The 23,452-nt window shown below is 55.2% G+C and overlaps 1 protein-coding gene across 1 annotated transcript in view; it reads right to left on the bottom strand.

The window, feature by feature from the left end:
- Positions 1 to 228: 228 nt before the first annotated feature.
- Positions 229 to 23,452, bottom strand: part of LOC133350943 (large neutral amino acids transporter small subunit 2-like) — a 37,814-nt gene continuing 14,590 nt past the window's right edge. Inside the window, exons 4-11 of the mRNA XM_061565788.1 lie at positions 17,972 to 18,097; positions 14,757 to 14,910; positions 13,760 to 13,883; positions 12,451 to 12,554; positions 5,340 to 5,436; positions 4,424 to 4,573; positions 3,278 to 3,455; positions 229 to 3,086 (exon numbers count right to left, since the gene is read on the bottom strand). Of these exons, the coding sequence (XP_061421772.1) occupies positions 2,920 to 3,086; positions 3,278 to 3,455; positions 4,424 to 4,573; positions 5,340 to 5,436; positions 12,451 to 12,554; positions 13,760 to 13,883; positions 14,757 to 14,910; positions 17,972 to 18,097 (1,100 nt within the window). The 3' untranslated portion in view covers positions 229 to 2,919. The remainder of the gene's footprint in view (positions 3,087 to 3,277; positions 3,456 to 4,423; positions 4,574 to 5,339; positions 5,437 to 12,450; positions 12,555 to 13,759; positions 13,884 to 14,756; positions 14,911 to 17,971; positions 18,098 to 23,452) is intronic.

The raw sequence follows: 23,452 nt of genomic DNA on the forward strand, positions 1-23,452 counted from the left end.
TATTTATAATCAACGATTTTTGGGTTAGATCGCGTTATTTATAAGTGTCGTAACCCTCCACCACCCGACACGGCCAATCAGTAAAAACGTGTCACGTTGACAAGACAAATAGTTCACTTCTTTAGCCCACCGGTGTGTTGAAGCGTGAAACCAAAAAAAATTTGTAAATGTTGTGGTTTCACGCTTCAACACACCGGTGGGCTAAAGTAGTGAACTATTTGTCTTTTGTCAACGTGACACTTTTTTACCGATTGGCCGTGTCGGGTGGTGGAGAGTTACGACAAATTTATACATAACGCGATCTAACCCAAAAATCGTTGATTATGAAATTAACCCCCGGCTGTGTCGCCAACCATTCCCCGACCGCCTGGCACTGGTGGCGTCACCGACAACTGCGAACGCGAGTGGGGACGGAGGGGAAGTCGACATTGGTTCAGAGGGTCGATAGTCTCTCTTCTCTCGCGTCCTCCTCCTTCTCACGCATCTCGACACGCGGCCCGGGAATCGAGCGTCTGAGCGCTGGGCAAAGCGAGCGCGCACAGGTGACCGGAAACGGGAGAAAAAGAATTACCACAAGCAGACACCAGCCCTCCCCATAGCGTACTGGTGAACCAGACAGCAGCCCTACCCATAGCGTACTGGTGACCAGCCCTACCCATAGCATACTGGTGAACCAGACACCAGCCCTCCCCATTCAGCTAATCCCTAACCTAAGCCAGGCAAGCACCGTCCAACCAGAAGTCAACCTTGCACATAGCCCTATCAAACTGACGAATCAGATTCCATCTCTGGATCTAGCCCTGACCCCTAACCCCGAGCCCCAACGCGTGTATCGAGTCGTCCCCTCTTCGCTCCCCCTCCTCGTCATCCCCCCCCACCCGCACCCCCCTCCGTGACGATCGCGCGCCAACGTCCCGCGAAACGGAACATCCAAGTCACCTCGTCAACAAACAATCGCAAGGAAGACGTCAAGATGGACAATTAACAGCAAACGACGACACAAAACGCACGTGGAATTTCGCGAGTAAAGGAAAAAAGTGACACGCCCTCCCCCCGCCCCCGGCACAGAAGCACCAGGATAAAAGCAAAGCAACAGCAGTGCCCCAAGTAGCTCAAGAGATGAATCAAGGCAATAGGTGGGGGCGCAGCTCAATGAGGTCGCGGGGTATCATCGCTGCCAAGAGGCCATAGGTTCAGCACCTCTGGGAGAACAGCGCAACATTCAAACAGCGACATCATCGTCACCACGACGACGACGACTACTAACTACGACTAATAACTACTACGACTAATAACTACTCGGCAGAGACGCGCGGCTCCAACTCACCGCATTCTAAGATTGCATTCATGTGCAAAATGTTCTAAAGCCGAGGGAGCGGAGGGATTGAAATCCGCCTCCTCTCCTCTTCCCCGCACCCCCCCAAAGTGAAACGAAATCTCAGCGTCTCAACAATGGCAGTCTTCCAGCAGGCAATCATCAGCATCATCATGGGTTAAAATGACTACGCGAGACAATGACGCCTTTGATCGGCTGCCGATATCGCATCTGCGCTGACGTGCAGTGACCCTATCCTAGGCTGTGTGCAGATAAAAATACTAACTTGCAGACACGTCAAGAGCACTTCTGTGGTATCTACTTTCGTGGTTCATTAACACGCACGCACGCCATCGCCTGCCGCTAACGTGCAGTGACCCGAGCCTCGGCTGTGCGCGGATATAAAATACTTATTTGCAGACATATACCCACTCAAAAATATTTTCCGGAACGCTGCTCTACTGGCTTCAGTTGGGGTAGGCATGTTTGGTGTAAGGCACTACCACTAGAGTGCAAGTCACGCTTATCAATTAAAATAACCCTATATATGATTAACTGTGCCCCCGCATTCCGCTGTGAGCCCACACGGTCAGGGTATGGGACAAAGCGAGGCGGCGAGAAGGTTGTGGGCGCACCGAGAGAATTCCCCAACGTCCCGCCCCTGGAATCGAGCATGGATCTCACTGCCCTCCGATAGTTTCTGGACGAACGCCGATCATTTGTTTCGTCTCGTGACCACATTTTAAGGTCACGCCAATAACAGGCGACAGCGTTGTAAGACACACCGAGGAATTCTTCCTGGCAGGATTTTGTGGTAGTTGGTGGTAGTGGTGGAAGTGGTGGTAGTTTTGGTAGGTGTGGTAGTTGGTGATAGTGGTGGTAGTTGGTGGTAGTGGTGATAGTGGTGGTAGTTGGTGGTAGTGGGTGGTAGTGGGTGGTAGTGGTGGTAGTGGGTGGTAGTGGGTGGTAGTGGTGGTAGTGGGTGGTAGTGGGTGGTAGTGGGTGGTAGTGGTGGTGGTAGTTGGTGGTAGTTGGTGGTAGTTGGTGGTAGTTGGTGGTAGTTGGTGGTAGAGGTGGTAGTGGTGGTAGTTGGTGGTAGTGGGTGGTAGTGGGTGGTAGTAGGTGGTAGTGGGTGGTAGTGGGTGGTAGTGGGTGGTAGTGGTGGTAGTGGTGGTAGTTGGTGGTAATTGGTGGTAGTGGTGGTAGTGGTGGTAGTAGTGGTGGTGGAGATGGTGGAAATTAAAATATTTGTGGTTTGCGGTAGACGCGTGGGTGGCTCCCACGTGGGTGGCTCCCACGTGGGTGTCTCCGCAAGTGAGGGGGGTCACGGAGGGAGGTGGCGATGGAAGGAGGAGGGGGTGGGGTGCAGTGATAGGATAGCTCCATCTTTGGGCGGGGTGGGGGGGATTATCCATAATGGCAAGAGTAATGCCTCGTTGTGGTCGGTGTTTGTGATTTAACCAGCGGAGGAAAACCCACGAGGGGCCAGGATGAGAGGAGGAGTCTCGCATTTGTAACAGGGGTGGGGGGGGCATGGAACAGAGGCGGGGGGGGGTGGGGGTGAGGGGGGGGTTGTGGGGGGCAGGGGTTGTGGGGGGCTAGGTCTATCCCTCTGTGCTCCCATACGAAGGCGTCGGGCTGGGGGGGCACCCCTTGCCCTTGAGACTCTGCGTGTCGCCCCCCGCCTCTCCGGGCTCCTCCCCCTTGGAGGCTGCGTCGTCTTGCGGGTAGACGACGACGCACAGCTTCTGCCCGCCGTACGTCACCACGTCTGCACGCACACACGCACAGTCACGATGATGACGACGTTGATGACGATGTCAGCTTGTAAAGCCGCGCCACCGTCACTCCCCACTCTCGCAGGGAGAGAAGGCGACACACACGCACATACACACACGCACGCGCACACGCACACTCGCACACATACATGCGCACACCACATACATGCGCACACACACGCACCGATGATGGTGTCGAGGAACTTGGGACGGTTTGTCCAGTAGACGCCCAGGAAGTAGACGGGCACGCCGGTGAGCATCATGGCGAGGCCGACGCCGCACACCACGGGCTCCGACACGAGGCTGAAGACGAGCAGGAAGGCCCAGAAGAGGAGGTAGATGATGGGGAAGATCACGCTCACCTGCGCGGACGCACGTGGACACACGCACGGCAAACCACGTCCAGGACAGTTAGGATGCTCAACTCGTTAGGGGAGGCAGGAGGGGCGGAGGAGGAAAGGGGGGGAGGGCATGCAAAGGGGTTTCAGCCCCTCGTTTGCAAGAGCCCCCAAAATGACAAATGAATGATGAATGAATGTGTGTATATATCTATATATATAAAAGGGAAATTTGTGAATATGTGTGTCTGTTCGAAATGTTTAGCATACTTCCCGACATGCAACAAACTTGAAATTTGCCATGTGGGTACGGTCAACAAAGTAAACACAAAAAATCAGCTCTAAAATAATCTAGATGTAAGAGTGCATTGCTCCTAGTGGCATCTTAATATCGAAATCTGTGGTCAGAATGTTTCATTGATATTGGAGGGAGGAATCTGATGAGCTATGAAGCTCTTTTGCACAGATGTAGAGTAGGGAGAGAAACGGGAGGCAAAGTCACTATAACTACATTTCAACTAAAGTAACTAAAACTAACTCTTTATTTTAGCAGATAAAGCCCACGTAGCTATGCAGCTCTTTTTCAGAAGTGACCTGGCCACAAGTGATATCTCAACAAAGTGGCTTATCGTCGCACGGACATTTACAGCAGGCAAATTTATGAACGCGTGATGTTGATTCTAAACGTCGCGGGAATAACCGGAGGAGCCGGAGAACAATCCACACAACAACAACAAAATCATCAACACTACCACGGGGATAGAGAGAGGCAAGCACACTCCAAATAGGCAGCAGGCGTCAGGATCGAACCCACGACCTTCCCGCACGAGGCGAGGTAGTAAACATCTCAAGTATGTTACGCAAGAATAAATTAGCGCAATGACCCCTCTCCTAACCCCCACGCGCCGTGACTCGCAGCCCGGCGCCTGAGGTCTCCCAGCCACTGGAGCCCCCCCCATACTCCCCCCCTCCTCCCCCCCACCTCCACCCACCTTGATGGGTCTCGCAATGTCGGGCTGCTTCCAGCGCAGCACCAGCATGCCCGCGATGGTGACGCCGTAGAAGAGGTAGTTGATGAAGCCCACGTAGTTAATGAGCGTGTACATGTCGCTGGTGAGCAACATCAGCAGCGTGGTGGCGCACTGCGGGGGGAGGTGGGAGGCACGGGGAAGGGAGAGAATGAGTGCATGTCACTCGCTAGCAGCATCAGCAGCAGCGTGGTGGCGCACTGCGGGGGGAGGTGGGAGGCACGGGGAAGGGAGAGAATGAGTGCATGTCACTCGCTAGCAGCATCAGCAGCGTGGTGGCGCACTGCGGGGGGAGGTGGGAGGCACGGGGAAGGGAGAGAATGAGTGCATGTCACTCGCTAGCAGCATCAGCAGCGTGGTGGCGCACTGCGGGGGGAGGTGGGAGGCACGGGGAAGGGAGAGAATGAGTGCATGTCACTCGCTAGCAGCATCAGCAGCAGCGTGGTGGCGCACTGCGGGGAGAGGTGGGAGGCACGGGGAAGGGGGAGAATGAGTGCATGTCACTCGCTAGCAGCATCAGCAGCAGCGTGGCGGTACGCTGCGGGGGGAGGTGGGAGGCACGGGGAAGGGGGAGAATGAGTGCATGTCACTCGCTAGCAGCATCAGCAGCGTAGTGGCGCACCGCAAAGTCCAAAAATCCCCCGTGTGGCCTCAACAGCCTGTTGGGGCAAGTGCTGTTAGCGAGTAGCACCTGTGTGCCAAAACACATCACTAACAGCACTTGCCCCAATAGTCTGATAAAGGCGAAACGGGTTACATTGGTCCTTTGGCCCTCACCACACCACCCACTCGTGGGTGCCGTGCGGTCCTCTCTAACAGCACTTGCCTTAGCGGGCAAGAGAATATGTGGGGGACCTTTGCCTTTGTGCGTTGCGTGTACCGTGAAGAGCAGGGCGGGGATGGGCGTGCACTTCCGCACGTGAATCATGGCGAGGAGGCTCGGCAGGTGGCCTTCCCTCGCTCCGGCGAAGAACAGCCTGATCACACACACACACACAACAACAACAACCTCAACAACCACACACACAACAACCACACACACAACAACCACACACACAACAACAACAACAACCTCAACAACAACCACACAACAACCACACAACAACCACACAACAACCACACACACAACAACCGCTAAAGGGCGGTGATGTCACCACGGTGCTTGTGCCTGGCTGTGTGCACCTTGAAGATGCCACGTGACAGTGTCCTGCTGGCACGAGGCAAAACAAAGGCAAAGATCCCCCACCCCGTATTGCCTCAAGATACTCTAGGGGCAAGTGCTGTTAGCGAGCCGGCAGGGCACACGAGGGGGTGGGTTGCCAGCACCATGCCCGGGCCGCCTTTGTCTCCCTCGTGGCGATGTTTTACACACCACACTAGGCACTCATTAAAGGCCGAGTCGGCCTAGAGGAGGCCCAGAACCGGTTCAGATAATCGTCACTGGCGTTGGCCGTGAGTGGGAATCGAATGTAGCGCAACGTGCTACATTCGATTGCCGCTCACTCGGGTCGCCGGGTTCGTAGCGCAACGCGCTCACCCACACACACACAGACACGTACAGACACGTACAGATGTACAGACACGTACAGACACACAGACACGCACAGAAACACGCAGCCCGGATATGAAAATCCACGTTGCGGTGTGCCTAAAGAAGAACTTTTTTGTTTCACACGGCACATTTGCTCTTCGCTCCATAGTTACAGAGCACGGCTACCGCGTGGTCCTACCAAAAATTGCGACAAATGCCCCCCCCCCTCCTACCCATTCCAAGGTGCATCGCAGGATCTCCGACAACCACGGATGCCGGTGGCCGTGCTCTCGCGCCGGGGCCGTGCCAACCCCCCCCCCCCCCCCCCCCCCCCGTACAGTTGTTGTATCCTAACCCTTCTTCCATAATTGAGATTAATAATATTTGATGATTTTTATATATTATCTTTTTACTTGTTTTTTTAATGATTGAAACACACCAAAAGCGCAGCAAACTGCAAAACACCAGGTGTTGTTAAGTAATGAACCGGAGGAGGGCTAGGATGGCAGAATTTGCAACCTTGCTTCAAGGGAAGATAAGGCCTGATGAACGGGCACATGTCACCCGTGCAGGCGGCAGAGACAGTGGGAGTGTCAGCCAGACATAGTTAAGGCAAAAAGCCCAACTATCCTGCATGGTTTTAAAGTAACGTCAAAATTCGAATTTAACAACAGGGTAGGCTAAAGTTATTGATATTCACACCCACTCCAATTAAACCAGGCCACAAGTTACGCCTACTGAACCATCACCATTATTAAGTCAATATGAAATGTTATTTCCATACTTCAATACTTTCTATACAACTCGACCCGAAGCATATGACAATCAGAACCTTCCTAAGTCAAAATTGAATCGCACCCAGACAGGAGCGAATAGTCAATATAAGGTTGAAGAGGGAAGGAAATTAAGAGCACGGCGAACTGCAAACGTAAGCAAAAAGCCGGGAACAACACCAGCCCAGCAACAGCGAGTGGGGCTTCGACAGGCCATAAAGTAGAATAATAACTCCCGGGGTCAGGGGACACAAGAAGAAGCAGGCAGACAAAAACCAGAACTGACTCCAAGGTTCAACCGCCCTCACCTACTCAGGAGTGACGGAAATTAATGAGGCCTTGAATTAACGGCAGCTGGACGGCAACAACAACGGCGAGCAGAGATAGGGTGGGGCAAAGACTGCGGGCTATGAATGCAACTTCGTGTCAGTAAAGCCCTGACAAACAAGTTAAGTTAAAGACATCACAATACATAATATCGCACATAACATCAATGTTAACGCTATTCACCGTAAACTATATTCCGCTTATATAACCATCCAGGCACCAAGGAATACGAATTCCTAGGATCAAGAAACTTACCCCTTAACCTAAGATATCGGAAATAAATTAATAGTAATAAGTATATGCATGAAAAGACAAAGTAAAACTTATGGAGAAGCCAGGATAACGGGATGAATCACAACCAGGTCGAATATAATACATAATAAAAAAAACGATGTTAAACCCAGGGTCGGAGAGAAAGGGAGATTCCGGCCGTCTTTGTATCCCCGCAGCGCGGGATAGGAGTGTGTGTACGATCGGGGAAACACCTACACTTGGGTCGGGCACCACGATGGGAAACGACAGACCTTAGGTTACATACAGAATCATAACTGTGAAATAGTAAGGGACAAATGTTAACTTAAAACTTTTTAACCATTTCTTTGTGCGCCGGGTCGGAGAGAGTGTTGCCCCTCCCTCCAGGTTGTGCAACACGAACAAAGACGCCTATGAGACGATTTGTAACGTCTGTGTTTTGGGTCATGAAGAAGGCCAGACAAGAGATAATATTGCACCCAGACAGAGAGACGACTTCGAGGCAATTTGTAACATCTGATTGTTTGCTCGTGGGTTTTATGGAGGGAGTGTGACAACGAATATACCGTCAGTGATGCACACAAGGACACACGGACATACGGACAGACACATGGACACACCTGCCTACGGACAGATCCTGACACAGCAAAAATCGGAAGAAGCCCCGCCTTGTGGGCGGGATCCAGGGGGAATTTTCGGCATAAAGTAAAGGATCCTGAGCATTGGAAACCAGTGCGACGGGAGGGTCCACTCAGAAGCTCGACCGGGAGGGTCGACTCAGGAACGAGTGCGACGAGAGGGTCCACTCAGGAGCGCGACCAGGAGAGTCGGCTCAGGAGGAGTGCGACCAGTGGGTCCACTCAGGAGTGCGACCAGAGAGTCGACTCAGGAGCGAGGGCGACCAGCGGGTCGACCCAGGAGCGAGCTCGACCGGGAGGGTCGACTCAGGAGCGAGCTGCGACCAGCGGGTCGGCTCGACTCATCTTCAGCTCGTCAACCTCTGCCGAACCGCGGGTCTCTGCTGCCACCGGAGTGGTGAGCATCGCGATTCGGCGACAACCCAGAGCTGCACGCTGCGAGCGAGTTGTGGGCGCCACCTACCGACCGGGTTCCGAACTGCGACAGCGTATCAACAGCCATCCGAACCAATTCGCCACGGGATCGACTGATACGTATGACGCGCACCGCCCCCTCACCACACGACCACCAGGCGTCTGTTTGACCTAAAGAATCGACTCCGAACACTGACTATTCAAGACAACTCTTACCACTCAAAAACACTCGAACCCATAAGCCATCCGTGGCTGGAAAGCATCACAACGAGACCGAGGGATGGCCCTCCGTCGTTTATAAGAGTATTCTTAATTTTTATCTTTAATATTTAGTGGGCTGTACTCTTAATCGCATAAATTCCCAACAGATCCATCAATACGAACTGATTCTTGGCACCTCCTTCCGCCGAGCCACGCTCACGTGGGGAGTGGTGGCCCACCGGATCCTTATCAGGTGATCTGGTCCCCAATTAGTAAACTTGGTATAAGATAACGATCTTCGGAAAAGGAGCACCGTCGCAGGCCCTTACTCCGAGCCGTTCTGAGATAACCTGCCGATGTATCTGTTGAGATTGGTGCCTTTAAGAATAATAACTGTTTTTGATTGTGTTTTTTTTATCGCCGTATAATCTTTCAAGTATCTTTCAGTCATAATCGCCGCACGTACTCGCATCCTCTACAGAATATTCAACTGTTCCGTGACCCAAGGTGTTAACAACGTGATAAGGGTTGCGTATGATCAATAAGGAGTGCGGTACTGCGTGAACAATATTGAGTATAATCATTCATTAACGTTAAGGTTTTCTTAGCATAGTATTTGCATGTTTTAACGACTCTCTCTCTCACTAACAACCATCGCGTTATGCGGTATCCATGTGCCGTTGTCAAAGTGAAATCAGACAATCGTTGATGATACTGTATTGATGCCGTGTTGACGTTCCGGGATTGAGAGTTCGCATATTATATCATAGTTAAGGTTGAATTAGTAATAAATTGATTAATACAGAAGTGGTTGTGTGATTCTTTCCTGAAATCTATGCATAAGATCTGCTTCTGCGTTGAGATTTGAACTTGGTGACCTTAATAAACACACTAATACATACTCAGTAAATGTTAAAGCGATAACGGGGTGAACCGGGGTCTGGTTATCATAACGACTTGCGTTATCATAATTACACCCACTCGCATAATTAATACGATTACCTCTCGAATTGGCATAATTAAAATGTGCGTAATTACATAAATTAACATATTTCCGGATAATTACACATTTGGCCAAATTTCATTTAATTATTATTATTTCCACTGAATATTCATAACCCACATATACAACATAATAATTTCACCCACGCACGCATACAACATAACAAATTTTCATACCCAACATATACAACACAGTGAACAACACCGATTATTTGCCTGGAGGAAAATAAAATTCATGGTAATGTTCATATCTCTGGAACTGGGTGAACCGGCCCGGGGTGGTTACGAGAGGGGGAATGCCTGTGCCGACTGCCCTCTCACTCGCTCTTCTAGCAGCTCTGCGAAAACGATGACGAGTGAGACGCCACGGACTCCAGCGGAGTCATGCCCCGATCATTCTGTTCACCACGAGTCGCCAAGTTCTCTGCGAGGGAACAATGACCTCAATAGAGTGATTGCCCCCCCCCCCCCTGCTCTCCCCCCCCCCCTCCATTCTGCCCCCCACCCCCCCTCACCTCACATGCATTGGTTTATTCCAGGAAATCTAAAACACTCACTAAATGTGGAGTTGTCCAAAGATCCCAATGTTGTAGGACCACGAGAGCTTGGGCAATTGTTGTTCGTGTATAGCAGCGGCACCAGTTGTGGGAGGCCACCTTCGCACTCGGTTGTCTGTGCCTTTTCCCCATGAATCCAAATCATCTCGCTCCCTGCCTGCCTGCCTGCCCGCCTGCCTGCACGCCTGCCTCCCCGGGAGAGTGACCCCAACACTACACTCGTTACAACACGCAGCGCCAAACAACTGCGATGATGCTCATCCTAATCATCAACATCGTCCTCCCTGTGCCTGCAACCCTCACGACCTCCGTACGTGCGCCCCGTGGCGCTATAAATAGGCGGAAGAAGATGACGAAGCTCGATTCGCGACCGGGGCTGCTGCTGAATAACAACAGCCCCCCCGAGCCCCCCACAGCCCCCGCCCCCCAGCAAATGCAGCGAGAGGCAAACAGGAAGGGCCGGTCTAATTCGGCTCACGTTCAAGCGCGTCCGTGGCGTTCGCTGCCAAACTCCCTCCCTGCTATTGGCCACGTGCCGAGAACATCCATTACGCAACGAGCAGAAGGGGGGGCGGGTTCTCCCCTAGGTCGACTCGGCCTAAAAATAACGCAGCGTAACCCACCAGCGCGTGGCCAGCGGTTGCCCGTTCTTCGCGTGGCGTCAGCCTCCCGCCCCCGGCCTGCCGCTGCCGGAAGTGCCCCCCCATTCCAATCCGACAGGCAGCCCTGGTTAATCGCCTGGTATACATAGGAGGTTCGCGAGTTCGATAAACTCCTCCTGTATATTTGGAGTTTGCAATTTTCTCTCCGTGGTCGTGTGGATTTTTCTCCGGTTCTGTCGTTTTTTTACCCTCCGCATTTATAAATCAACTTCACGCGTTCTGATCATTTGGCTGCTTCACATCTCTACTTCCTTGAGTTGTCATTTGGGGCCAGGTCATTTCTGAAAATGAAACCAAATGGCTCCGTGGGTTATCTGCTAAAGTAAAAAAAAAGTTTTTTTTTGTTCGAGTGATTTGTTATTACATTGTTTGTTGATGTAACCGGTCCAACAACCCCGCCCACTACTGGATATCTCTGTGCAAATCCGATGAGCTTTCATAACCTCATCCGATACGCAAATCCTCACACGGCCTTGGGCGAACGATGGAGCGAGCAAGCACGCATGTCAAACACGCCTTCCCCACCCTCTCTCTCCCCGTCACAATGCCAGGTCGGAGATGTTTTATATCTCCGCGAACTGACGACGGCCACGCAGGTGTGTGCCACCTGGGTGGTGTTTGTGTTGCAGGAGGCCAGCACCACGCCCGGTCGCCTTTATCTCCCCAGTTGGCGATGTTTACACACCGCACCAGGTACCCATTTAAAGCCTGAGTCGACCTAGGGGAGGCCCAGGACCAGTTCAGATTATCGTCACCCATGTTGGCCGTGAGTGAGAATCGAACTCGGGTCTCTTTGGTTCGCAGCGCGCTAACCCAGCACCCGCCTACGGGTACACGACAGCACTTACAACAGAGAAGTTAAGTTGTGCGCCTTTTGGCGTCATCTGGTCCAACCCATATGAGACTAGGCTCGAAGGAAAGCTGTCTCGGGTGTGGACCAATCAACTTCAAGGACAGTGCACATTATCAGAGTTATGTCTTTTGTTTGTATTTATGACTGCAGGTATTGCGGTCTATGCAAACATGACTCCTTGCAAAAAGGTGTCAGTTTTGTTGCCAGATAGAAGGGTAAAGAACCAATTATCATATTTTTTACTGGCAAATGAGGTCCCCATAGTGTAGATGCTTGCCCCGAGCTCTCATACTCTGATGGTGCATTGTCCTTGAGTTGTGCGCCTTTTGGCGTCATCTGGTCCAACCCATATGAGACTAGGCTCGAAGGAAAGCTGTCTCGGGTGTGGACCAATCAACTTCAAGGACAGTGCACATTATCAGAGTTATGTCTTTTGTTTGTATTTATGACTGCAGGTATTGCGGTCTATGCAAACATGACTCCTTGCAAAAAGGTGTCAGTTTTGTTGCCAGATAGAAGGGTAAAGAACCAATTATCAACAGAGAAGTTTACAAGAAGTGACGTCCATTACCAGCCCCCCCCCCCCATGCCCCTTCCCCCCCCGGCCCCCCAGGCCCCCCCCGCCCCCCAGGACCCCCCCCCTCCACGGTCCGAAGTGAAGCGGCGATGTTGAAACCCCTACGGTGAATGTGTGTGTGCGCTACTCGCTGACAGCACTTACCCCCAGCAGGCTACGCACACGGGGGGGGGGGGGGGGGGGCCCTTTGTCTTTGTTCCTCACCGTGCCGACGTGAAGAGGGAGCCGTTGACGCCGCCGAACGTGGAGAGCGCCACGGAGATCGGCATGAGCCACGACATGACCCCCAGCAGCTTCTCTCCGAACGTCTGCACACGTGCACAAAGACAAAGACCCCACCCCCCCGTGTAGCCTTAACAAGCCTGTTGGGGCAAGTGCTGGTGGGCGAGTAGTAGCACCTACGAAGGCTCAGGTGGCATACGAGAGGGTGGGTGGTGAGCACCATGACCAACCTGCAAACTTAGTCTCCCACGTTTGCTCCAGGTGCTCATTTAAGGCCGAGCCGACCTATCAGATAGGCCAGGACCGTTTCACGTAATCGTCACTGGGTGTTGACCGTAAGAGGGCAATCGAACTTGGGTAGCTAGGCTTGTAACCGCTACACACGCTCCCCCACACAAAACATAAATATACCGCTCCGTTTAGCCTTTTAACAGACTGTTGGGGAAACCGCTATGAGCGAGCAGCACCTATGAAGGCCGGCACGGCACACGAGGGGGTGGGTGGCCAGCACCACGCCTGCCCAGCCGCATTTGTCTACCGAGTCGATCTACACACACACACACGTCAACTTTAACTATTCAACTAAACTATTTTTTATTTTTACCAGGTAAGGCCCACGAAGCCATATAGCTCTCATAGAGAAGCAACCTGGCCACAAATGATAGCTCAACGAAGTGGCTTATCACGTGGAAATATATAGCAGCCAAATACTCTCTAAACGCGTGAATCTGGATTCTAAAATGTGGAGAGAAAAAAGCCGGAGCAAATCGGAGAAAATTCCACGCAACCACCGCGGGTAGAGAGAGAGAAGAAAACCTCCAAATACAAGTCCACGACCTCCTGCATACCAGGCGGGGTAAATTTCGATTTAAAGCTTTCGTGACTGCAGGGATTCATCTTCTTGGTTCTTTCGGTAAAGTCACGTAGAAGGGAAATAATAAAATTATGAAAATAAAACATAATAAAATACAATTCTCACGACGTTTCGGCCACAACGCAAGCAGCCATCCTCAGGTGCAGAACAGGTCTGTCGGAAAGACCACCATCAAGCTTGGCAGCATACGCTGCCAAGCTTGATGATGGTGTTCATTCAGACGCTGTCTTTCCGACAGACCTGTTCTTCACCTGAGGACGGCTTGCTTGCGTTGTGGCCGAAACGTCGTGAGAATTATATTTTATTAGGTTTTATTTTTATTATTTTATTATTTCCCTTCTACGTGATGACTTTACCGAAAGAACCAAAAAGACCAGGCGAGGGAGTTAACATCTGGCCTCGTGGGCGGGGCCTCACCACGGCGACGGCGTTGGAGCTGAGGAGCTCTTCGGGCGACATGGCGGTGACGTAGGCGATGTTGGCGAACACGTAGACGAAGGTGACGAGCGGGATGGAGATGAAGATGGCACGTGGGAGATTCCTGCGGGGGGGGGGGGGGCGCGGGGGAGCAGAGGGCGGGAGCACGGTGGGCTACGTACGGAGTGAAAGAATTGCAAGACGCTCGCACGGATAGGCTCCCATAAACCACGTGACTTCTTCTGTGAGTGGCCACCCCCACTCCGAACCCCTCCCCTCTCCCCGCCCGCTGTGAAATCAGACGCCGCTCCACCTCCATGCAGCAGCAGCCGGGTGGAGGCCCTGACGCAGCCTCTCTCCTCCCTCTCCTCGTCTCCCCTGATCCCCCCTTGCTCCCTTTTCTCCGCTCAGTCTCCACCCGACACCTCTCATCTCCCATTCCCTCTCCTCTCCTCCTCGCTCTCTCTCCCTTCTCCCCTTTCCTTTCGCTTCTCCCTCCACACACCGCACACCCTCGACTCCACTCCCCTTGCCTCTCTTGGGTGGCAGATTTGTGCCATGAAGCCGCCACACGTTGACCAATTTAATGATAATGTCCACGACATCAGAAGGGCTGATGTGAGAGTGCCACCCTCTCACGAGCAGACCGGAGGAGCGGGCGGGGGGGGGGGAAGATGACCCCAATGCATCTCGGCGGTAGCTCCACGTTATCCACTTCCACACAGTGGGGGAGCCTCTCCCAATGTTGCTCAGCGAAGCGAGATGTGTGGGTTAGAGGGTAGGGGGTGACCTTTGGGGGGGGTGGGGTGATGTTGACCTGTCGAGGCAGGAGTGGTCACACTGACCTATAGGGTGGGGGTCACGTTTACCTGTAGGGGAGGGTCACCGTCCTGTCGGGGGAGGGGTCACGCCGACCTATCGGGGGTCACGCCAACTTGTATTAGGGCTCACGCTGATCTGTAGGGGGTGGGTAGGGGGGGGGGGGGGTCACGCCAACCTGTAGGGGTCGACGAGCTCCTCGGTGACGTAGTTGAGGAAGTTCCACCCCCCGTAGGCGAAGGAGCCCTGCAGGAAGGCGAGCGCCACGAGCCCCACCGTGGGCTCCTGCCACGCGCGGAACGCGTTCTGGGGCTCCAGCCAGTGGTACTGGCCTGGCTCACACACACACACACGCACACACGCACACACGCACACAACCAGCGCCCGCGTCACCACTACAGACCTTTGGGGAAATTGCCGGGGGGAGGAGTGGTGGGTGGACAACACCACGCCCGGCCGCCTTTGTCTCCCCAGTGGCGATGTTTTTACACACCACACCAGGTGCTCATTTAAAAGGCAGAGTCGACGTAGGGAAGGCCCAGGACCGGTTCAGATAATCGTCAACGATTTTGACCGTGAGCGCGAAATCGAACTCGGGTCGCTAACTGCTACACGACCGCTCCCACACACACGCACACAAACACACGCACACACACACACATACACACACATACACGTGTACACGCACACATACACACAGACACGCACACATATACACACGCACGGATGTTTTCATCACGCAGCGCCCACCGAGGGGTCACGTCTCACGGTGCCGTCACGCGGCCTCCGGGGCCACCGGGGTTTCAACGCAGCGGCGCCAACCGCTCCTCGCCAAAATGACGACACCACCGCCGGCAACGATGCATGCAAGAGACTGGCGCAGAACCGGTGGGGAGGGGGGGTGGTGTGTGTGGGAAATCAGGTTTGACGCAGCAAACTCAGAACAATGGCCTAAAAGAGCAACGGACGCGGCGAGGGAGAGGAGTGGTAGGGGGCTCGCTGGGAGCGGAATAGCGGCACCGCGATGGACACGCAGGCGCACACAGTCGTCGTCGTCGATGCAAATGTTTATACAGACGACGGTGGGGTCCGCTCTGAAGCGAGGGCGAGCGTGCGGGTGGAGGGCGAGCGTGCGGGTGCGTGGTTGGGTTAGGGATAGCGTGAAGCACTGTGGTGTAGTGGGCAGCGCTCGCTGCGCTACGAACCCGCTCATCCGGGTTCGATTCCCGCTCACGGTCAACACGAGTGACGATTATCTGAACCGGTCCTGGGCCTCCCCTAGGTCGACTCGGCCTCAAATGAGTACCTGGTGCAGTGAGTAAACATGGGCACTGGGAAGACAAAGGCGGCCGGGCGTGGTGCTGGCCACCCACTGTCTCGTGTGCCCTGCTCGCTAACGCACCGCTTGCCCCAACAGTCTTAAGGCTATACAGGATCTTCGTCTTTGTTTTTTTGAGCGAGTGTGTGATCAATGCTGCGAGCGAGTGCGCTCCAGCGCGGAGTGAATTTGCGAGCGCGCAAGTAACCGTGAGAGTGTGGCGTGAGCGGGTGAGTGAGCGGGTAAGCGAGCGAGCAGGCGAGCGTGCACTGGCGTGCACTTGACCGTGTGAACCGACACAGACACGCCTAGAACACGCTAACGAGAGTGCGGGTGGAGACCGGGGTTGTGTGGCGGGAGGCGCGACCGCCCTCCCCCCCCCCCCCCCCGTGACCTCGGCCATGTGATCGACGTATTTCACAGTCTGTTGAGGTTTAATTAAGCTGCGGATTTTCACATAATCTCTTCAAAAGCGCCACATTCCTGACGTCCGCCAGCCCCCCCCTGCAGCGGTTGGCAGCAGTGGGAGAGTTATGACAGTGCGGGTACACGTCGCGATCCAGACCTGGACGACGAGACACGGGTAAAGGTGCAGCCCTGCAACGCCACGCTCAGACCACCGCCGGCAGAAGCGTTCTAATCCACCTCCAGTAGCGGCACGACCGTGACGTGCGGTGTGAATTGCGTGCACTGCGCGCGCTAGCACACAGCGATTAACAACATCGCCACCATCAACCACGGTCAATACACCGCTGGGTCGAGGCCTCCATCCCCGCGAGCCATCGCCGCAACGATCCACGCCAGCACGTGCACAGGAAGCGAGTGCAGCGTCGCTCCATCTCCTCCACGGTGGACGTCCCTCACGGCCGCCGCGTTCCATCCCTCGGCTGCCGCTCCGTTGTAAATCCCCGACTGCAGGCCAGCGCCCGGCCCTTCTGGCCGCGCTGCGCCGCGCCCGGCCCAGGGACCTCCCGACCATGACCTTTGACACGCGGCGCCTCTTTCACGGCCAATGTCACGATTCACCGTTGACGAATTTGTGTTGTTGTTGTTGTTGTTGTCGTCGTTTGGGTCGGATCGCCGCACAACGTGGAACGCGCCTCCCCGTTATGACGTGCACCATTGTAACGCAGAATGCACATTTTCATAACGTGGAACGCGCCCCGAACTCCGGTTGCTGGGTTCGTAGTGCAGCGCGCTTGCCCCACACACAACAAAGACGACGACACATTCTCCGCAAGCTGCCAATTAATATACCGCCGTTGGCAGGACCCTCTTTACAAAGAACCTTGAGATTTGGCGTTTGATTGCCCCCAGTGACACCAAACCCAGTGCTACTCTTTTACGCTCACGATTAATACCCTAATGCTGGGGGTCACCGAGGTTACCCCCCCCCCCGCCCCGTCTACCGGCCACCACTCATCACCAAAGCCGAATGCGAGGAATCGCATTCCAGAAATATTCGGCGTGGGGCGACGGTTCCTGGAAATCTCCACGGCACGGCCGGGAGGGGCCCGTGGGTGGTGGGGGGGGTCACGATAAACCGGCGCAAGTAATTAGTGTCGGTATGAGAGCTTTTCGCGGCTGTAAAAATAGATATATAAATATAATATGCGACGTTTGCGGGCAAGCGTGGCACGTGACCTTCTTCGCAGCACATCAAGAAGGTCCATTGCCCCAAATCTCGCCGATTTGCCGCAAAGGTGGGGTTCATGGGTTTTAACTTTAATTTAATTATTTTAAATCACCGGTCAAATCATCGCACGACCCCCGAGGAGGGGGAAGGGGGGGTGCGGAGGTTTGACGGTCCCCACCTGGACTGGTGATGCGACGAGAGGGTGAGTGGAGCAATGAGTGAGTAACGGAGGCAGGAATGAGCGAGCGAGCGACGGATTGAACGAGTTACTGAGCGAGTGACCGATTTAATTACTGAGCAAGCGAGCGAGCAAGCAAATGAGTACGAGTAAGCGAGTCAACGGGTGACCGAGTGACCGAACGAGCGACTTGAGTGCCTGAGTGAGCGAGCGAGATACCGAGCGACTGCGAGAGCGACCGAACGAGCAGGCGAGCGGTACCTCTGCAGATCTGCACGAAGCCCATGACGATGATGAGCGCGAGGGCGAGCAGCTTGCCGCCGGTGAACACGTCCTGCACGCGCGTGGCCCAGCGCACGCTCGAGCAGTTCACCCACGTCAGCAGCACTGCGCAAGGACAACGACAAAGACCGTTGGGGCAAGTGCCGTTAGCGAGCAGCACCTGTAGAAGACCGGCACGGCACACGAGGGGGTTGGTGGCCTGCACCACACGTCCTTTGTCTCGCCAGTGCCGACGTTGACAAAACACCGCACCGGGAAGGCCGGGTCGACCTTGGGGGGAGAGAGAGGGGGTGAGGGACCGGTTCAAATAATCGTCACCGGTGTTGGTGGCCCTTAGTGGGAATCGAACTCGGACCCGTTCGGGTTCGTAGCGCAGCATTGCGCTAATCGCTGCGCCGCCGCTCCCGCGCACGGGAACAGGCGGCGCAGTCCACTCGCTCCTCGCCCGCGTGCGAGGACTGGCACCTCCGTGCCATCTGATAAAGGGGCGACTCACAAAGAGGGGCACGAGCGGGGTGAGTGGACACACGCAAAGACAAAGGTCCCCCACGTAGCCTCTCAGAGTGTTTGGGGCAAGTGCCACACTCGCAAGCCTCCTCCTGTCAGCGGCGAGCCTCCTCCGACACTTCACCACGATGGCCTCAAAGTGCACCCAGCCTGGCACAAGCGCCGTGGCGACGTCACTGACACTTAAGTGGCGAATGGCGGCTGTTCTGGTCGTTGTTTGTTTGTTGTTGTGGTTGTGGTGGGTTGTTGTGGTGGTGGTGGGTTGTGATGGTGGTGGTGGGTTGTTGTGGTGGTGGTGGGTTTTGGTTGTGGTGATGGGTTGTGGTTGTGGTGGGTTGTGGTTGTGGTGGGTTGTTGTGTGAAGCGATGTCCCTGAGATCGGGAGGGACGGACTGGTCCCATTGTTTTAGCGGGGTGGGTGGGAGGGAGTGTGAAACAAAGAGACAGAGACAACAAAGAGATCGCCCTCTTCCCGTGGCCCGGGTCCCACGCTCCCAACGCGTGGTGCAGCCTGTGCAGCCTGTGCAGCCTGTGCAGCCTGTGCAGGCTGTGCAGCCTGTCCGCTGCACGCGGAGCAAAGGCGCAGCCCTGCAACTGCTCGCCGGCACAGGCTGCCGCCTCCCCCTCCGCCAGCAGAGTGGTGGTGGCCCGCAAAAGCGCGTGACGCAACGTACACAGCGTGTCATGTACATTTATTAAAGACAAAGACCCCGTATAGCCTGTGCATACTGTTGGGGCAAGTCCTATGAGCGAGCACCTATGAAGGCTGGAACGGCACGCGAGGGGGTGGGTGGCCAGCACCACGCCCGACAGCCTTTATCTCCCCAGTGGCGATGTTTACTTACCACGCTGCACCAGGTACTCATTTGAGGCCGAATCGACCTAGGGGAAGCCCAGGATCGATTCAAATAATCGTCACCGGTGTTGGCCGCGAGTGGGAATCGAATCCGGGTCGCCAGGTTCGTAGCGCAGCGTAGCGCTCACCGCTACACTACCCCCCCCCCCCCACCCTATAGATACACACACAGTCATGACGACCCCCTCTTCGCGGCAATGCGATTGACGCTCACTTCTCCAGGAACGCATCTCGGGCACTAAGCGAGGGCTGCCCGTGCGGGCAAAGGTCGTCGCTGAAACGCGTCGCGATGTCCACACCGCAAACAACGCGCTGCCGCTGCTGCCGCTGCTTCTTCTTCTGCCGCCATGAGGGGACACCGTTCGCACAACTCGGAGCGCGCCGTCAAGCGACGCTCCCGGGCGCTCGACGACTAAATGCTCTCGAGCCGAGAGGCTGATGCGGTGACGCGGCGGCGTACCCCCCTCGGGCATTTGTCCCGCGCGTGTGCGTCGCTCGCGGAACATCGCATACCTCGCCAAAAAGAAAATGTAATCACCGTTACATCATTCGTAGGGTGATCGTTTCGCCGCACGCGGCACTTTTCAGGAAGGCGTCCGTCGCGTCAAACCGAGGGACTCGCCGTCGGCTCGGATGTCCGTGTGTGCAGCGTACGTCACGTCGGCTCTAGAAACACCGTAGTTCGCAACACACCGCACATTCGTGTTAAACACCCCTCCACCCCACACCACGCTGCGCAAGTGGATAACGCAGAACTACTGCCGAGATCGCGCCATCCCAAGTGACTTCCGGTCCATTAACATTGAGGGGGGGGGGGGGGGGCAGCATCCTCACACCCTTCCACGGAGATGGAGGAACGTCCGCATGAAGAGCCGAACTCCATTTCGCGCGCGAGAGAGAGAGAGCGTGACGGCTCGTGTTCAACGGAAGTGACAAAAGCAACGGCGATGACATCGACGACCGAATGACAAAGTGAACAGAAATCGGCGCAAATTCAACGGCGTCATTATGGAGCACGACTCGAAAACACGTGGAGTCGTAACCACGCACCCACCACCACCACCCCCTTCCTCTCCCGCTCCGTGACCTCGTCACCGAGCCAGGAGCCACCGAGTTGGACGCGAACCATCAGCCGAGTTCCCACCCCTCCCCTCGCATCCTCCCCCGTCTCCCATTTCATTCTCCCCCGTCTCTCGTTTCATTCTCCCCCATCTCTCATTTCATTCTCCCCCATCTCTCATTCTCGCCCTATCATCCTGCCCCCCCCCCCGCCCGCTTCTCCCGACGGCAGCTCTGTGCCCCGTGTTTGTGCGTCTCTGCTGACCAGAAATACCCAGGTGGTGGCGGCGGGGGGGGGAAGATGGATGTGGTGGTGGCGGCTGAGACGCACTCTGTCCCGTCAACATGTTTTGTGTCTCCTCCAAGAACTCTGCACTCAACGACCCCCTCCCAACCCACGTCCTGCCGCAGCTAGGCCACAGACACTCATGTTCGTCTGGGGCTCCTCTATGCGAGCCTATGGCTGTGTGTGTGTGTGCGAGTACACGGGTGAGTCGATGGTGTCTCTGAATCTATGGGTCTCTATTTGAGTCTATGGCCGTATGTGCGAGTCTACGGGTCTATGGGGTGAGGCTTTGGGTGCATGTGCGATTCTGTGGGTGTATGCAAGTCTTGGAGTCTATATGTCTATGTATGGGTCTCTTTACGAGTCTATGCATCTCTACATATGTATGGGTGGGTATTTTAGAAGCGGTAGTGTAGCGGTTAGCACGCTGCGCTTTGAACCGGGTGAGCCGAGTTTGATTCCCGCTCATGACCAACACCAGTGACGATTATCCAAACCGGTCCTGGGCCTCCCCCAGGTCAACTCAGCCTCAAATGAGTACCTGGTGCGGTGTGTAAACATCACCACTGGGGAGACAAAGGCGTCCGGGCGTGGTGCTGGCCACCCACACCATCGTGCGCCGTGCCGGCCCTCATAGGTGCTCGCTAACAGCACTTTCCCCAACAGTCCCTTGCAGGCTATACGGGGGATCTTTATCTTTACGGGTGGGAGTTGAGAGGATGCCTTGCATCTCACACTCTCAGCCGCGACCAGTGGGCAGGCAGCCTCAGTCGAGGGTGGTGGGGGGGTGAGGGTGGTGGGGGGGTGAGGGTGGTGGGGGGGGCACCCCCGGCGGCAGCTGTCCCCGCGCGGCACAACGCGACCGCAGCTCGCGGCCTGCAAGTGGCTGGAGGCGCCACGTGAAACAACAACAACCAGAAGAGCATCTCTGCGTGGTGGCGCTGGTGGTGGGGGCGTGGTGGCTGGTGGTGATGGTGGTGGGGTGTGGGGGGGCGAATTCCCCCCAGCTCCACCCCACCCCCACCCCCACCCCCACCCCCACCCCCACCCCCACCCCCACCCCCACCCCCACCCCCACCCCCACCCCGTCTGGAACCACGCCGCTTGCCCCCCACATTCACAGACTCCTCCGCAAGGCTTCATCCGCCCCCCCCTACCCCCCCCCCCCCCCATTGCCGATGGCGCGCAGACTAAACTACGAACAATCTATTTCTATATTGTTACCAGGTAAGGCACCGCTGGGCAGCTGGCGTGAAGTTATTTTTCAGAAGCGACCCTGCGCTCACAAATGATGGCCCAACGAAGTGGCGGCGGCTCATCATCGCGTGGACTTTTGTCGCTGCCAAATGCTCCGAACGCGTGATGATGTCGATTCGAAATGCGGAGGGGGAAAAACCGGAGGACCCGGAATAAAAAAAAATCCACGCGATCACAGGGAGAGAGAGAGAGGCACACGCCAAATGTACACAGACGTCAGGATTGGGATCGAACCCACGGCCTCCCGTATACCAGGCGAGGAAGTTAACATCTCACCACGGCAGTGCCCAGACAGATGGTCGAGAAGACAATGCACAAACACAATCCCCTCCCTTAACCCCTACAACCCGAAACCCAACTCCTGCCTTACAATTGCTGCCCTAAGCAAGAATACAATAGTTAATGTTAGTATAACGATTACATCACCACCAGGCTCCACCCCCCTCCCCCTTATCATCCTACCCGCCACCCCCCACCAGCTCCACCCACTACCCCCCACCAGTGCCCCCACCCACCCACATCACACGCAGAACGCGGAGGACGGGGGAAGAGATAAGGATTTGAAACAGTAATATCGCCCCTGTCTCTCGCGCTCTCCTGAGATAACATCGCGAATATTTTTTTTAACCCCCCCCCCCACCCCATAATCACGACCGCACCGTTCCCACGGATCTCGCGTGAGCCGCACGATGGAACCCCCCGTGGTTTAGGTCATTCGAGGATAACGATGTGATGTGTGGACAAGGAGGTCGTGGGTCCGATCCCGACCCTGACGCCTGCTGCTGCTGTACATTTGGAGTTTGCGCGTGTCTCTCTCCCTCTCCCCGTGGTCGCGTGGATTTTTCTCCGGGTCCTCCAGTTTTTTTCCCTTCCACATTTTGAATTAACATCACCACGCGTTCAAGAGCCACTTCATTGAGCTATCAAGTGTGGCCAGGTCGCTTCTGAATAAGAGCTACACAGCTCAGTGAGGCTTTACCTGGCTAAAATATAAAAAAATGTAGTATAGTAGCATAGTTAATTGCATTGTCTGCGCACGCTACAGGCAGACCAAGTGGACATGCCATTAGCCGCTTCGCGTGCTGTGAATTGGTTTCTGCAGTCGGGTTAAGGGCACAGGCGTAGCCCATTGACGAATCCTCAACGCGCGCGCCGAGGCAATGTTTCTGAGAGAGAGTGGTGCAGAGCTGGAGAGCGAGAGAGAGAGCGTGACAGCGAGGGAGAGAGAGGCGAGGTTGGAACACGATGATGAGAGAGAGGCGAGGTTGGAACACGATGATGAGAGAGAGAGAGATGGGGAAGGGAGAGGTGCGTGGAAGCTACTACGGCTTTGGTGGGGGAGCGGTGGCGCAGCGGCTAACCCGACCACCCGAGTTCGATTCCCGTTCACGGCCCAACCCAGCGGCGATTACCTGAACCGGTCCTGGGCATCCCCTAAGGTTGACTCAAACGACTACCCGATTTGATGTGCAAATATCAGCACTGTGGAGGCAAA

Source organism: Lethenteron reissneri, chromosome 35 (assembly GCF_015708825.2).
Source record: "Lethenteron reissneri isolate LAM-NWPU_2019-01 chromosome 35, ASM1570882v1, whole genome shotgun sequence".
NCBI classification, from domain to species: domain Eukaryota; kingdom Metazoa; phylum Chordata; class Hyperoartia; order Petromyzontiformes; family Petromyzontidae; genus Lethenteron; species Lethenteron reissneri.